At 41.2% G+C, this 14370-nt stretch overlaps 1 protein-coding gene across 1 annotated transcript; it reads left to right on the top strand.

Moving 5' to 3' along the window:
• Positions 1-4204: 4204 nt before the first annotated feature.
• Positions 4205-14066, top strand: LOC127660226 (saxitoxin and tetrodotoxin-binding protein 2-like). Its single transcript, XM_052150353.1, has 8 exons — positions 4205-4224; positions 10457-10543; positions 10645-10717; positions 10872-11014; positions 11343-11407; positions 11494-11604; positions 11717-11821; positions 13590-14066. Exons 1-8 carry the CDS (start codon positions 4214-4216, stop codon positions 13655-13657), a joined length of 663 nt encoding a protein of 220 aa, XP_052006313.1. The 5' UTR covers positions 4205-4213; the 3' UTR covers positions 13658-14066.
• Positions 14067-14370: the final 304 nt, after the last annotated feature.

Raw genomic sequence — 14370 nt, 5'->3', positions numbered from 1 at the left:
ATTGCAAGTAAATAGTGCAAAGTGGAGAGAGACAAAAGTTGCTTGAACGTGAAAAAGGTAAACAAGTCTTATTTGCACTGTTCATTGTGATAAAAATCATTCCTTTATTTACCATACTCCTGCTTTGAAAGAGAGAAAAGTAATTTAAATCATGTATGATTTGATCTGAAGAAAAATATCACTTAAGGACAGTTACTGAAGCAAAACTTTTGGATGGTTTACAAGGACATTTTTTTAGGTTACAAACTGGTAATTACAACTGCTCCAGGGGCGCTGTTTCATGGCTGACCATGCGCTCTGACCCCAGTTTAGTTGGGATATGCAAAAACAACTGCATTTCATTGGCTCTATACCTGTACTCTGCACAATGACAACAGAAGGTGAAATAGTTTAGGAGGACATTTCTAGAGTCCCCATATAGCTTAAAAAACATACTAATCAATGTTTTATTGAAAATGTAAAAATGCAGAAGGTTTTTTGTGAGTGTTAGGTTTAGCGGTAGGGTAAGGGATTAGAATTTAGTTGTACAAAATTCATTATGTCTATGGAAAGTCTGATGATAGGTAGTGTGTGTGTGTGTGTGTGTGTGTGTGTGTGTGCGTGCCTGTGTGTGTGTTTGCGCCTGTGTGTGTGTGTTTCAATTGTTATTGAAACAGTCCCGATATTTTAGGAGGTAGAGAGATTAAATTGTACATGCACAGACCTTTAATAGCAACACATTTACATTACATTTACATTTATGCATTTGGCAGACGCTTTTATCCAAAGCGACTTACAGTGTACTTATTACAGGGACAATCCCCCCGGAGCAACCTGGAGTTAACTGCCTTGCTCAAGGGCCCAACAGTGGCATCTTGGTGGTGCTGGGGCTTGAACCCCCAACCTTCTGGTCAGTAACCCTGAGCCTCAACCACTGAGCCACCACTGCCCCAGAGTCCATTGTGTAAATGAAACCAACTTTGATTGCACATTCATGCAAGTTCTCCCCTATGACTTGGTCAGGGTCTTATTTCTCAAACCCATACATGCTTTCAAGCATGCGTAGGCGATGTGTCTATTCCCATTTCTTTATTCATTCTCATCACTCTTCCTTCTTTCTTACACTGTTCTCTGTCCTTGTCCCTTAAGGGTCGTAACATTTTATTTTAATTCCATTACATTTTCTTTGCAAGCACCATTCCTCCCCTTTTTTCTTTAGCTCCTACAACCTGCTGCCTCCCATATTGTCCCCCCTTACTCATTTCATTAATTAAATGACACTTGCTAATTTAATTACTGTAAAGCCTCACATCCTACATGGATGCCCTGTGCTCCTCCTCTTTTACATTCCTCTTAAAATGAACACATAAACTCAGCAGCCTTTTCATCCTCTTCTCTTTGACACAAGCCATCTGCAATTCAATCATGCATCTATTCAACCAAACCAGTCATCAAAGTAAATTGTAGGCAGACATTATTTTTTTAAATGACTAAAGCTTATGCTTATATATGTATACATAAAATGTATATATACAGTATGTATAAATACAGAATATAATAATTATTAATATTGTAGGCAACATTTTTTTAAGTATGCTCCTTATGCTCAAAACATCACTTGTGTCGTGAGAACATATTCTAGCAATTTGGCAACTTTTTGTGCTTCATTAGTCCTTATAAAAAACAAGTGATTATTACATAACTATATTTCATATATATATATATATATATATATATATATATGAAATATAGTTATGTAATAACTCATATGTGTGTATATATATATATATATAGAGAGAGAGAGAGAGATTTTCTTTTTGATTTTTAGCCCACACTTTTATTAGGTCAGTGACAAAAATCCATCATTGCATCCTCTCAAACACAATCAACACAGCAAAACGCTCAAAGTTAAATCCCCCACAAACACAGCACAACAAACCTCATTGAAACACCACTGCAATATAAAGGTTCCCAAATCTTGCATCTCCTTGTAATACTTAAACTCGACTGAGATCCTAGATCTAATAAATGCCTTAAACAACAGTACACTATCCTGGCAATGCATATTTTGAATCATGTTTTTCCTGGAAATATACATTGCCATTTTTGCTTGGCCAACTATAAAGTTTATCAACTGCCATTTGAATCTCTGATTGCGGTTGTATCCTGCCCCATAGATGAAAATCTTTGGTGTGAAACTTTCCTTAAAACCCAAAAACAATTTTTCTAGTAAATCAAAAAGTGGTTTCAGCCTATTACATTCCAGAAAACAATGATAAATAGTTTCTCTGAAACCACAAAAAACACAACCTTCATTGACATTTGGGTTAATGACTGAAACAAAAGCATTCACAGCAACAGCCCCCTTCAGGATTCTCCACTGAAGATCTCCCGATTTTTTCATCAAAGGTGGTTTATATAAGGCCCTCCAATGTGGTTTAACTTCATCTCCTACATCAAACTTCTCTCTCCAGACATTATCCATTTTCTCACACAGTGTTGACTTGTACAATATTTTAACAAAACATTTATACATCACTTTTCCACTCAATTCACCTAATAGTAAATCCTGAAGTCCATTCAAATTTAACAAAATACCAGACATCTCCTTTAAATCTGGTGTAATCCAGTGCTTGGGAAAAGGGTCTCTCTTATCAGGAAGCAAAAAACCTTCCTTATATCTTTCAAGAAGTAACAACTCAGATAGAGAGAGAGAGAGAGATAGAGAGAGCAAGAGAGAATGAGAGAGAGAGATAGAGAGAGCGAGAGAGAATGAGAGAGAGAGATAGAGCGAGAGAGAATGAGAGAGAGTGAGAGAGAATGAGAGAGAGATAGAGAGAGCGAGAGAGAATGAGAGAGAGCGATAGAGCGAGCGAGAGAGAATGAGAGAGAGAGAAAGAGCGAGAGAGAGAGAGAGATGCTAAACCGTATGTATCTTTTATGTACAATACTGAAATGTTATTACTGATTATATATTAGTTATATTCACTGTTATGTCAACACAAATATTTATTTATAAGGACTGATAAAGCACAAAAACTTGGCACACTTTTGGTCGCCAAATTGCTACAAGTTATTTTCACCACACAAGAAATGTTTTCAGCAAAAAGCTCTTCATTAGAAAGAAAATGTAAACAAATAATAGGGTTTGACTTGCATATCTACTATACAGTATGTCAATACAACACAATCTTTTATGGATGATGTGTTATTATCACTAAAGGAGCTCTAAATTGTGAATTTACAGTGCTGGTATGAACCCCCCCAAATTCCTCAACACTTTAGGGAGGCCACTGTGTCAGATTCAGCAAAGATGACATCACTGAAATCACTTCTGGACTGAGGAGGATTGACATTTATTAATCTATGTTCAGAGATATAGTTTAAGTATGATACATGCACTCTCCATATGATGGTGATGTTTTGGACAGCAGTTGTCTTCTTCATATGTGGACATACAGTGGAAGTTTATGGAACAGCTGGTAAAGATGCACTGCCAGCCAGTTTGGCCAGTACAGTGACGTCTACTGCTTTACCCACTGTCACACCCACAGAAGACGAGAGCAGTAAACTTGTGGTGAGAACAAATGTTTCAATGTGAAGTTTAAATTATTCAAAATAATTTTAATGTTGCAAAATTCCATTTAAAGTCAACGTGAAATCCCTATTTACTTTCCTCATGTAATACATGTTCCTGATCTTATTGTGCATGTTATTCCAAATAACAACAAGCCACATGATAAGATGTGCACGTTGACAGTCTCAGACACGGAGGCAACTGAGATTCATCCTCCACCACCTGGATTATCAATTTATGTTTTACACAAACCTATCGATTTGTTTCAGAAGACATTAATTGATTGAATAAAATAATGTGAAGTACTTTTATGCTGCCTAAATATAACTTTTGGACTGTCAAACATCCAGCAGCCTCATAGCAACCATTCATTGCAGGCTTGCATTGTATGGACAAGCAGAGCTGAAATGTGCTTATAAACATATTCATTTCAGTTCTGCTGAAGAAGGAAAGACACACATCTGGGATGGCTTAAAGGTGAGTCAATCATGAGAGAATTTTCATTTTTGGGAGAGCTATCCCTTTAACTGTCAAATTCTTTGTTTTCCTCAGGCTGCGGTCTTACCCAGCATCTTCTAAACTATCCAGAGAAACGATTCGCTCCCTTGTGTACTATGCACTCGGAGTGTGGGCCGATCCAACATTAGCAACAACCTCATGGAACTCAAGTAATTTCTTTAATCACCTTCACATTGTGCTCATGTTTAACACACTTTAAAAATAGTCACCTGCAACTACGTTCGAGCTATTTTTCTACCTGATGTAACCCTCTAAATTAGTTTTGTTAGTGTAACTTTTACGTCGACAAGTGGATTCAGTTATTTTAAAGGGATATTCCAGGTTCAATACAAGTTAAATTCAATCTACAGCATTTGTGGGATAATGATTACCACAAAAATATTTTCAATTAGTCCAACATTTTCTTTAAAAAATAAAAATAAAAATAAATAAATCAAGGTTACAGTGAGGCACTTACAATGCATATTTGTTTTAGGGTTTCAAAGCAGAAATGTAAAGTTTATAATTTAAAAAAGCAAATACATTTATTTATTAAAATAAATATGTTTGTTACTTACATACATTTTTGGTTAAAACTTGATTATGATTTCAGCTGAAAAGTTGTTTAAATCATAATTTTTATGGTCATTTTAGGTTTTGTTGACATTAAAATCATCATGGCAACGAAGTTGTAAAATTGGTTATAACTTTAAACAGAAAAGGTTAGTAAGTGATTTTATCTTACCAAAATCATGTTAACACACATATTGTTTACGTCTTGTGTACTTTTGAAACAGTGAGTATTTTAACGTAAAAAATTGACATCAAACTATTCATTTAGATGTCACCACATGAAACACATTTTAGGTTAACAATTATTTTTTTCAGAGTATAAAAATATTTGTATCACTTTACTTTTTTTTATATGTTAACATTAGTTAAAACGTTTGGTATCATGAACTATTTTTTACAGCATTTATTCATCTTTGTTAATGTTTATTGATAAATATACTACACTGAAATGAGAATAACCTTTTACACTTTACAATAAGGTCACTCATTAATATGAAGTAATGCATTAGATATCATAAACTAACAATGAACAATATATTTTTACAGCATTTATTAATCTTCGTTAATGCTAGTTAATAAAAATACAATTGCCCATTGTTAGTTAATGTTAGTTCATAGTGCATTAACTAATGTTAATTTATACCACAGGTCTGCTGAGTGCTTGAATTTGATTGGTTCGCAGATGTTCAAAAGTGTGCAAATATTTTCAGGACAACGTATTATAAAGTAGTTCCAGGTCTTGACCGTATAACGGTTCCATTTTACTTCACCAAATTATTTTTGTTATTTTAAATAGTCCTACACGCTACCACAACATAATAATAAATTAAAACAAAGTCATTGGTTAAAGTAAATATACAAATTTTTATCTTTGATCTTGAATTTAACATTAACCAAGATTAACAAACGCTTTAAAAGGGGACGGCACAGTGTCTCATTGGTTAGCACTGTCGCCTCCCAGCAAGAACTTCCGGGGTCAAGTCCCAGCTCAACTTGGCCTTTATGTGTGGAGTTTGCATGTTCTCAAGGGGCGGACAGGCGGACAGGCAGACCAGGGAGGCCAAGAGGGCAGGCAGGCAGTCTATGGGGGTGTGAGACGGGGCCAGGGTCAGGTAGCCTGGGGAGCCTCCACTGGGTAGGAACAGGTTTAGGAGGCCAGGGAGGTGGCCACAAGGCAAGGACCGGTTCAGGAGGTCTGGGAGGTGGCCATAGGGCAAGGGCTGGTTCAGGGGGCCTGGGAGGAGGAGTGGCCACTAGGGGAGCCCGCGGAGCCAAGGAGCAGTCGAAGACTTGGGTGGCGGCGCCGAAGGAAGCGTAGGCAAGACCGCAGGAGACCCTGGGGGCGGAGCAGAGGCAGGCAGAGCCGTGGCAGACTCAGGTGGTAAGGCCTTGGTTGGACCAGGAGGCGGAACCGTGGTGGGTGGAGCCAAGGAGGACTTTGGAGGCGGAGCCGTAGAAGACTCAGGAGGCGGAGCTGTGGGAGGCAGAACCATGGAAAGCTCTGGAGGCTCAGGAGGCAGAGCTGAGGGAGGCTCAGGAGGCGGGGCAGAGGAAGGCTCGGGAGGCTCAGGAGGCGGAGATGAGGGAGGCTCTGGAGGCTCAGGAGGCGGAGCCGTGGGAGGCTCAGGAGGCGGAGATGTGGGAGGCTCAGGAGGCGGAGCCGTGGGAGGCTCAGGAGGCGGAGATGAGGAGGCTCTGGAGGCTCAGGAGGCGGAGCCGTGGGAGGCTCAGGAGGCGGAGATGAGGGAGGCTCAGGAGGCGGAGCCGTGGGAGGCTCAGGAGGCGGAGCTGTGGGAGGCTCAGGAGACGGAGCCGAGGGAGATGGCGCCGTAGGCGGCTCTAGAGGCGGAGGCCTGGAAGGCTCTGGAGGTGGAGCCGAGGGAGGTGGCGCCGTAGGAGGTTTCTGAGTCTCTGGGGGCGGAGCCGTAGGAGGCTCGGGAGTTTCTGGGAGAAGAGCCGTAGGAGGCTCGGGAGGCGGAGCGGTGAAAGGCTCAGGAGGCGGAGGCTCGGGGGCCGGAGCCCTGGAAGGTTCAGGAGGCGGAGCCCTGGGTGGCTCGAGGGGCTCAAGAGGCAGAGCCCTGGGTGGCTTGAGAGGCAGAGCCCTGGGAGGCTCGAAAGGAGGAGCACTGGAAGACTCGAGAGGCGGAGCCCTGGAAGGCCCGAGAGGCTTGAGAGGCGGAGCCCTGGAGGGCTTGAGGGGCTTGAGGCGCGGAGCCCTAGAAGACTTGAGGGGCGGAGCCCTGGGAGGCTCGAGAGGCTTGAGGGGCGGAGCCCTGGGAGGCTCGAGAGGCGGAGCCCTGGGAGGCTCAAGAGACTTGGGAGGCGGAGCCCTGAGAGGCTCGAGAGGCGGAGCCCTGAGAGGCTCGAGAGGCTTGAGGGGCGGAGCCCTAGAAGACTCGAGTGACTTGAGGGGCGGAGCCCTGGGAGGCACGAGAGGCTTGAGGGGCGGAGCCCTGGGAGGCTCGAGAGGAGGAGCCCTGGAAGACTCGAGAGGCTTGAGGGGCGGAGCCCTAGAAGACTCGAGTGACTTGAGGGGCGGAGCCCTGGGAGGCACGAGAGGCTTGAGGGGCGGAGCCCTGGGAGGCTCGAGAGGAGGAGCCCTGGAAGACTCGAGCGACTTGGGAGGCGGAGCCCTGGGAGGCGCGAGAGACTTGAGAGGTGGAGCCCTGGGAGGCTCGGGAGGCGGAGCCCTGGAAGACTCGAGAGACTTGGGAGGCAGAGCCCTGGGAGGCTCGGGAGGAGGAGCCCTGGAAGACTCGAGAGACTTGAGAGGCGGAGCCTTGGAAGGCTCGAGGGGCGTTGGCTCTTGGACGGTCATGGCTACTGACGCTGACTCTTGGACGGTCATGGCCACTGGCGCTGGCTCAGGGACGGTCATGGCCACTGGCGCTGGCTCAGGGACGGTCATGGCCACTGGCGCTGGCTAAGGGACGGTCGAGGCTACAGGCGCTGGCTCAGGGACGGTCGAGGCTACAGGCGCTGGCTCTCTGACGTTTGAAGCTTCTGGCTCGCTGACCGTGGCTGGCGTGGGCACTGGCTCGCAGACCGGGGCAGGCGATGGCTAGGAGGCGGAAGCCCGTCTTCTCTTCCTCCTCCGGGCAGATGAAGCGGACCGCGCTGGCTCGTGGAAGGCGACTGGCGTGGGGGTGAGCTCGCTGACAGATGGAGCTGGCATGACAGGAAGCGCCACGGGTGACTGGAGAGTCACCACTGAGGGAGGAGAGGTAGGGTCCTCCTCAGCGACGCCCACGGTTAACGGCGAACCGCAGACCCGCAAAGTCACCTCAATGAAGCTGCAACGAGTCCACTCTCACGTTGCCGGTGGCAACCGCTCCCTCAGTGGGGCGTTAAGATTGCCCCTGAAGAAGACCACCAGGGCAGAGTCGGGGAAGTCAGAGACGTTTGCCAGGTCAAGAAAGTCGCCAATGTGGTCCTCCACCGGTCGGTCCCCTTGTCTTAGACTGAGCAGCCGGAAGTTCGCTTGTTGGACCGCTGGATCCATAGTTTGGGTCGATCGTTCTGTTACAATTGAAGAAGGGAAGACAAGAGGGCTGGATCCAGGTGCGGCTAGTGTTTTAATGAAACTATAAATGAATCCAAATGACAGGTAGACACTGGAACAAAACAAACATCCACGATGGGAAACTGAAATCTAAACAAGAGTAAACATGAACACGAATGAGGCACAGGGTCAAAACACATACAGGAATAGGCATTCCATCTACATATAACGATCGACAGTCACTAAACAAAGAACCAGGGTTTAAATACACAGACAGAATGAGGACTGAACGAGACACAGGTGAGAACAATGATGAGTGCAGGCAGTGAGGGAGGCCAGGAATTGTGGGAATTGTAGTTTTTAGACAAGGACAGTGAAACATGGGGCGGACAACAAGGAAAACGTGACATGGAGCGTGATCAGTGACGAGTGAAACAGGGGGCAGACAACACGGGATCGTAACAACAGGAGCTTCGTGAGCAGACAGGGCAAAAAACAGTCGACCAGATTAGACACAAAGACAAAATCACAGAAAGAGACAAAACCCACCACTGGGACTGTCCATGTTTAAACAGGGCACTGACTTATACTGGAACTCTTTTACTAATGCTTGTTTTATTTCTCATCACTATGACTCATTAATTTTCTATGTTCATGCACTCACACCCAAAGACAACTTCTAAGATATGTTTGGAATGTAACACTCACTACCTTACTACTGAATACTCTGCAGTGCATACTGAATACTGAATGCTATTTTTAAATAGTATTTTTAAATTTTCAAATGGTAATATGCTACATTGTTGTCAAGTAACCTGGTTACAGCCATATTATCCTGTAGCTCAAGACTGGTTGTTTACTGAAGCTAAGCAGGGTTGAGCCTGGTCAGTACCTGGATGGAAGACCTCCTGGGAAAACAAAACAAAGCTTGCGGCTGGAAGTGGTATTAGGGAGTCCAGCAGTGGGTATTCACCCTGTGGACTGTGTAGGTCCTAATGCCCCAGTATAGTGATGGGGAAACTATACTGTAAAAAGGCACTGTCCTTCAGAGGAGACATTAAACTGAAACTATCTGTGGTTGTTAAAAATCCAAGGACATGTCTTGAAAAGAGTAGGGTGTATCCCTGGTGTCCTGTCCAAATTCCCCTCATTGTCCCTTATCAATAATGGCTTCCTAATAATCCCCATCCATTAATTGGCTCTATAACTCTGCTCTATCCTCTCCACCAATAGCTGGTGTGTGTGCACTATGGGTGCTATCACATCATCCAGGTGGATGCTGCACACTGGTGGTGGTGGTGGTTGAGGAGAGTCCCCTGTTCACTGTGTAAAGCACGTTGAGTGTAGTGTCAGAAAAGCACTATATAAATGTAATGTTCATTCATTAATTATTTTTGCCACTTAATTGAATGTTTGATTCAGCAATACCATCTTGTTATTTTGCATTTTTTATAAAATTTTGAATATAGATGTCTTCATTCAGCATACTAAAACTGTAATGTCAAGTCAAAAGCTTTACAATATAGGATACAGTGTTTCTTGCTGTATAATGCATATTTTGGCAAATGTAGTTGTTCCATGCACAGTATTTACAGTATACTACACACTGCAGAAATAGTATGAGTATTATGGTAGCATGATATTCCAAACATCGACATGTTTCCTTGACTTTTAATCTCTAACCTAATTAACAGGTTACTAAACAGCTAATTTTTAACAAATTACAAAATGTTAATGATTTACAGTTTTGTGTGTCTGTCAGCTAAGTATATAATATTAAGTGCTAGAGTTTCAAAGTACAATAAGATGTTGTACATGTTTTGATTATGAAGATCCAGAGAGCATATATAGCAAGTTTTATACAATTAATTTAACTGATCCATTGGATTCTTGGAGGAAAACTGTTTAATTCATATTTACATTTTATAAAATATTGTGAGTGTTTAGATTAATCAGGAAGTACATATAAATGTGGCAGCTTGTCATATCACTGGCAAATTATGTTTTTGTGTGGTTTTTATTATTATTTTTATTATTATTATATACTGTAACTGTGTTGTGTATGTTGTTAACTTCTGCCAAATGAAGAGGGAAATGTAATTTAATGCAGATTTGCATTCTGTGGAAATGGACAAACTCTTTTTAATGAATAATAAATTAGATGTGAATACATTTTAATGTATTTTATCGATTTTGGCCCTTATTTTGAGCTGACATACAGTAACCTTTTGCTTCTTTTTTTTTTTTTTATCACACACCCAAAGACAATGCTACTTAAAAGATTAGTAAGAACATGTAATTGCATGCATTTGTTGTGTTTACCTTAGGCACCTTTTTGGCACTGGTTCGCAAAATCTGTTGCATCACTTCAGAAAAAACAAATATGCGCAATGTTGCAGGCAGGTCTATATAAGGTACTTGTCTTGGAAAGGTAATGTTGCATAATCTGTAAATCTTTCTTAAATTCTACAATGTTCAATTTGGTGGTCCCGACTGCTGTTCTCTGCATGTTTAGTTGGAGTCAGGCCACTCTGCTAGACTGTAAGGGGATCACAACACCACTAATCCTGGAAGATAACAACAAAATCGTAAGTGTGATTTTGCAGCAAATATTCCTTCGTGGTAAATAATGATCTGACAAGTGTTAAGGAGAATACTTAAAGCATTTGAATATTTCTGGTATGGTGTATCTGAACGATTGTCAATGAGTAATATTGCATTGATCTATTTTGTTAAAAACAGATCATGGGTAAATGGATCTTCCTTGAAGGCATAGCAGACCACCACTTGTTCACATATATCTTGAAGACTTTGAACAGCTCGTGGATAGAGTTTGGCCCCAGCTCTCATCCAAACTCTGTAGCCCTCAGTCAAAGGGACATGCTGTAAGATTCTTGAACATTACGATGGTCCATTTTGTACTTGTTTTGCTCAATTTCAGTAGCTTCCTCATTGTGACCAGTTATGTGTTCTTTATATTAATACAATTCATCTGGATAGTATAGCTCAGATCATTTGGTCTTAGTAGAAGTTCATGAGAAATGTTTGTATTGAATTTATTGACTTTTGATGGCAATTCTGAGCACAGTTTAAGATATTGTTGAGATCTCCTTTGAAACTCTTTTTAATTTAACCTCATTGCTGTCTATGAGAAACAACTGAGATATTAAAGAGATCTTATTTGTGATTTTTAATACCGATGGACCCCCTCAGAAGTGGAAAGTGTCAGTTCAAAGCAATCAATGCAACTCTACAAAATAGTAGCTTTTATGTCAGTGGTAAGTTAAACAAAAGCTTATTTATTTCAACAAAGATTAATGGGTTCTGAGCACTAATGCTTGTTATGTTTTTGTTTGGTCTATAGAAAATTACACAGTAACACAGGGAAAGTTTCTGCCATCCTGTTTGGACTGTGTCACCATTAACTTTATTAGCCAATTCAATAAAACGACCATAAATTCACTCTACCTCTTCAGTAAGTTACACATTCTATAGACAAACTCATACACAAATCAAGTTTTCCAACGCGCTAAAATTATGATAGATTGTATGTGATGTTAAACTATATTTCTCCCTTGACCCTATAGAGCGAGAGAGCCACAGAACTGAGTCTGATATGGACATGTACTGGAAACAAGCGGAGTGTCTTGGATTGAAAAGAGAATCCCAGTATTCCTATGATGGTGTAACAGGTCAGTGTGCAAGGTTTTCTAGAAGTGACTGTTTTATCATATACTGCTCAGTTTTAAAGTAAAGATCCCCAGGCCAAATAAAAACATAATGGTATCTCTTGTAAGACTGACTTGCGTATAATATTGTTGCAGTTTGAAGCTCTATGCCTTACAGCTCAATATCAGACAATGCAAATGTTAAACAATATTCAGTTAATTGTTTATATATATATATATATATATATATATATATAAATAAACTCATCAAAAAAGAAATGTCCCTTTTTCAGGACACTGTATTTTAAAGATAATTTTGTAAAAATCCAAATAACTTTACAGATCTTTATTGTAAAGGTTTAAACAATGTTTTCCATGCTTGTTCATTGAACCATAAACAATGAATGAAAATGCACCTGTGGAACGGTCGTTAAGACACTAACAGCTTACAGATAGTATACAATTAAGATCACAGTTATAAAACCTTTCTACTGATGCCAAAAGAAAGATGCTCAGGGTCCCTGCTCATCTGCGTGAATGTGCCTTGGGTATGCTGAATGGAGGCATGAGTAATGCAGATGTGACCAGGGCAATACATTTCAATGTCTGTACTGTGAGATGCCTAAGACAGCACTACAGGGAGATAGGAAGGACAGCTGATCACCATCCTTGCAGTGGCAGACCATGTGTAAAAACACCTGCACAGGATCGGTACATCCGAAGAGCACACCTGCAGGACAGGCACAGGATGGCAACAACAACTGCCGGAGTTACACCAGGAATGCACAATCTCTCCATCAGTGCTCAGACTATCCGCTATAGTCTGAGAGATGCTGGACTGAGGGTTTATAGGCCTGTCGTAAGGCCGTCCTTACCAGATATCACCGGCATCAACGTCACCTATGGGCACAAACCCACCTGGACAGACAGGACTGGCAAAATGTGCTCTTCACTGACGAGTCGTGGTTTTGTCTCACCAAGGGTGATGGTCGGACTCGTGTTTATCATCAAAGGAATGAGCGTTACACAGAGGCCTGTACTCTGGAGCGGGATCGATTTGGAGGTGGAGGGTCCATCATGGTCTGGGAGGTGTGTCACAGCATCATCGGACTGAGCTTGTTGTCATTGCAGGCAATATCGATGCTGTGCGTTACAGGGAAGACATCCTCCTCCCTCATGTGGTACCCATCTTGCAGGCTCATCCTGACATGACCCTTCAGCATGACAATGCAACCAGCCATACTGCTCGTTCTGTGCATGATTTCCTGCAAGACAGGAATGTCAGTGTTCTGCCATGGCCAGCGAAGAGCCCGGATCTCAATCCCATTGAGCACGTCTGGGACCTGTTGGATCGGAGGGTGTGGACTAGGGCCATTCTGGCTTGGACAGAAATGTCTGGGAACTTGCAAGTGCCTTGGTGGAAGAGTGGAGTAACATCTCACAGCAAGAACTGGCAAATCTGGTGCAGTCCATGAGAAGGAGATGCACTGCAGTACTTAATGCAACTGGTGGCCACACCAGTCACTGACTGTTACTTTTATTTTGACCCCCCTTTGTTCAGGGACACATTATTCCATTTCTGTTTGTCTCATCTCTGTGAAAGTTGTTCAGTTTATGTCTTAAATGTTGAATCTTTTATGTTCATACAAATATTTACACATGTTAAATATGCTGAAAATAAAGGCAGTTGAAAGTTAGAAGACGTTTCTTTCTTTCTTTTTTCTATTTTGCTGAGTTTATATATAATTATTATTAACTTATTATAATAATCTTATTATTATTCTCATTGCAGATCTTTGTCATGAGGCCCCAGACAACTCATCTGACCATAAGTCAAATATGGACAAGTCTAATCAATAAATAATGAAAGAATGTCTGTCATGATAATAAATATAGATTTGTACCAATGGAATATGACAAACACTGTGCAAGCATAAAAGTATATAAACTCAGACATGTTAAATCTAAGAGACTATGTGTTTATTTTTATGATACAGTAAATGTTGTAATGACCACTTAAAGTATAATTAAGAAACATAAGGAGAATGCGGACTAATTTTACATTGTGGTTACATTTTTTTCTATATGCGCTATTCTATATTGTTCTTTCAATCAACCATTAGTTTTGAAATAAATTCAATTATGTTCACTTGGCACAGGTTTTCTTGTTTACTTACCATGCCAAGAGATGTTCATAAGAAACAGGAAAGGTATGTTCATGGTAAACATTTCAAAATTCATCACACAAATGTAAGAGGAAGAATTTTGCATAATTATAACACGTGGTTGGTCTGTTACACAAGGTCACTAAATAATTGGTTCAACTCCAATCACATAAACACAAGAGAATCAAAGAAACCAGAACTAATGCAGCCATGAAGAAGTTAATGTTATTAGTAAATGCACCACTAGGAGTCGCTCTTACCACATATAATCTTTGATGATTTATATAAAAATATTTATATGTATATGTATATGTATATATATATATATATATATATATATATATATATATATATATATATATATATATATATATATATATATATATATATATAAAGTATATATAGAGA

This window comes from Xyrauchen texanus, chromosome 19 (genome assembly GCF_025860055.1).
Source record: "Xyrauchen texanus isolate HMW12.3.18 chromosome 19, RBS_HiC_50CHRs, whole genome shotgun sequence".
In the NCBI taxonomy this organism is placed as follows: domain Eukaryota; kingdom Metazoa; phylum Chordata; class Actinopteri; order Cypriniformes; family Catostomidae; genus Xyrauchen; species Xyrauchen texanus.
Note: the sequence above shows the minus strand (reverse complement) of the source record. Positions and strands in the feature narration are given on the sequence as shown.

What these genes read in the sequence shown, in the direction of transcription:
- LOC127660226 (XM_052150353.1), top strand. An exon ending in TGCAGGCAGGTCTATATAAG is followed by an intron (nt 10,544 to 10,644) that starts GTACTTGTCTTG and finishes CTGCATGTTTAG; the next exon opens with TTGGAGTCAGGCCACTCTGC. An exon ending in AAATTCACTCTACCTCTTCA is followed by an intron (nt 11,605 to 11,716) that starts GTAAGTTACACA and finishes TTGACCCTATAG; the next exon opens with AGCGAGAGAGCCACAGAACT.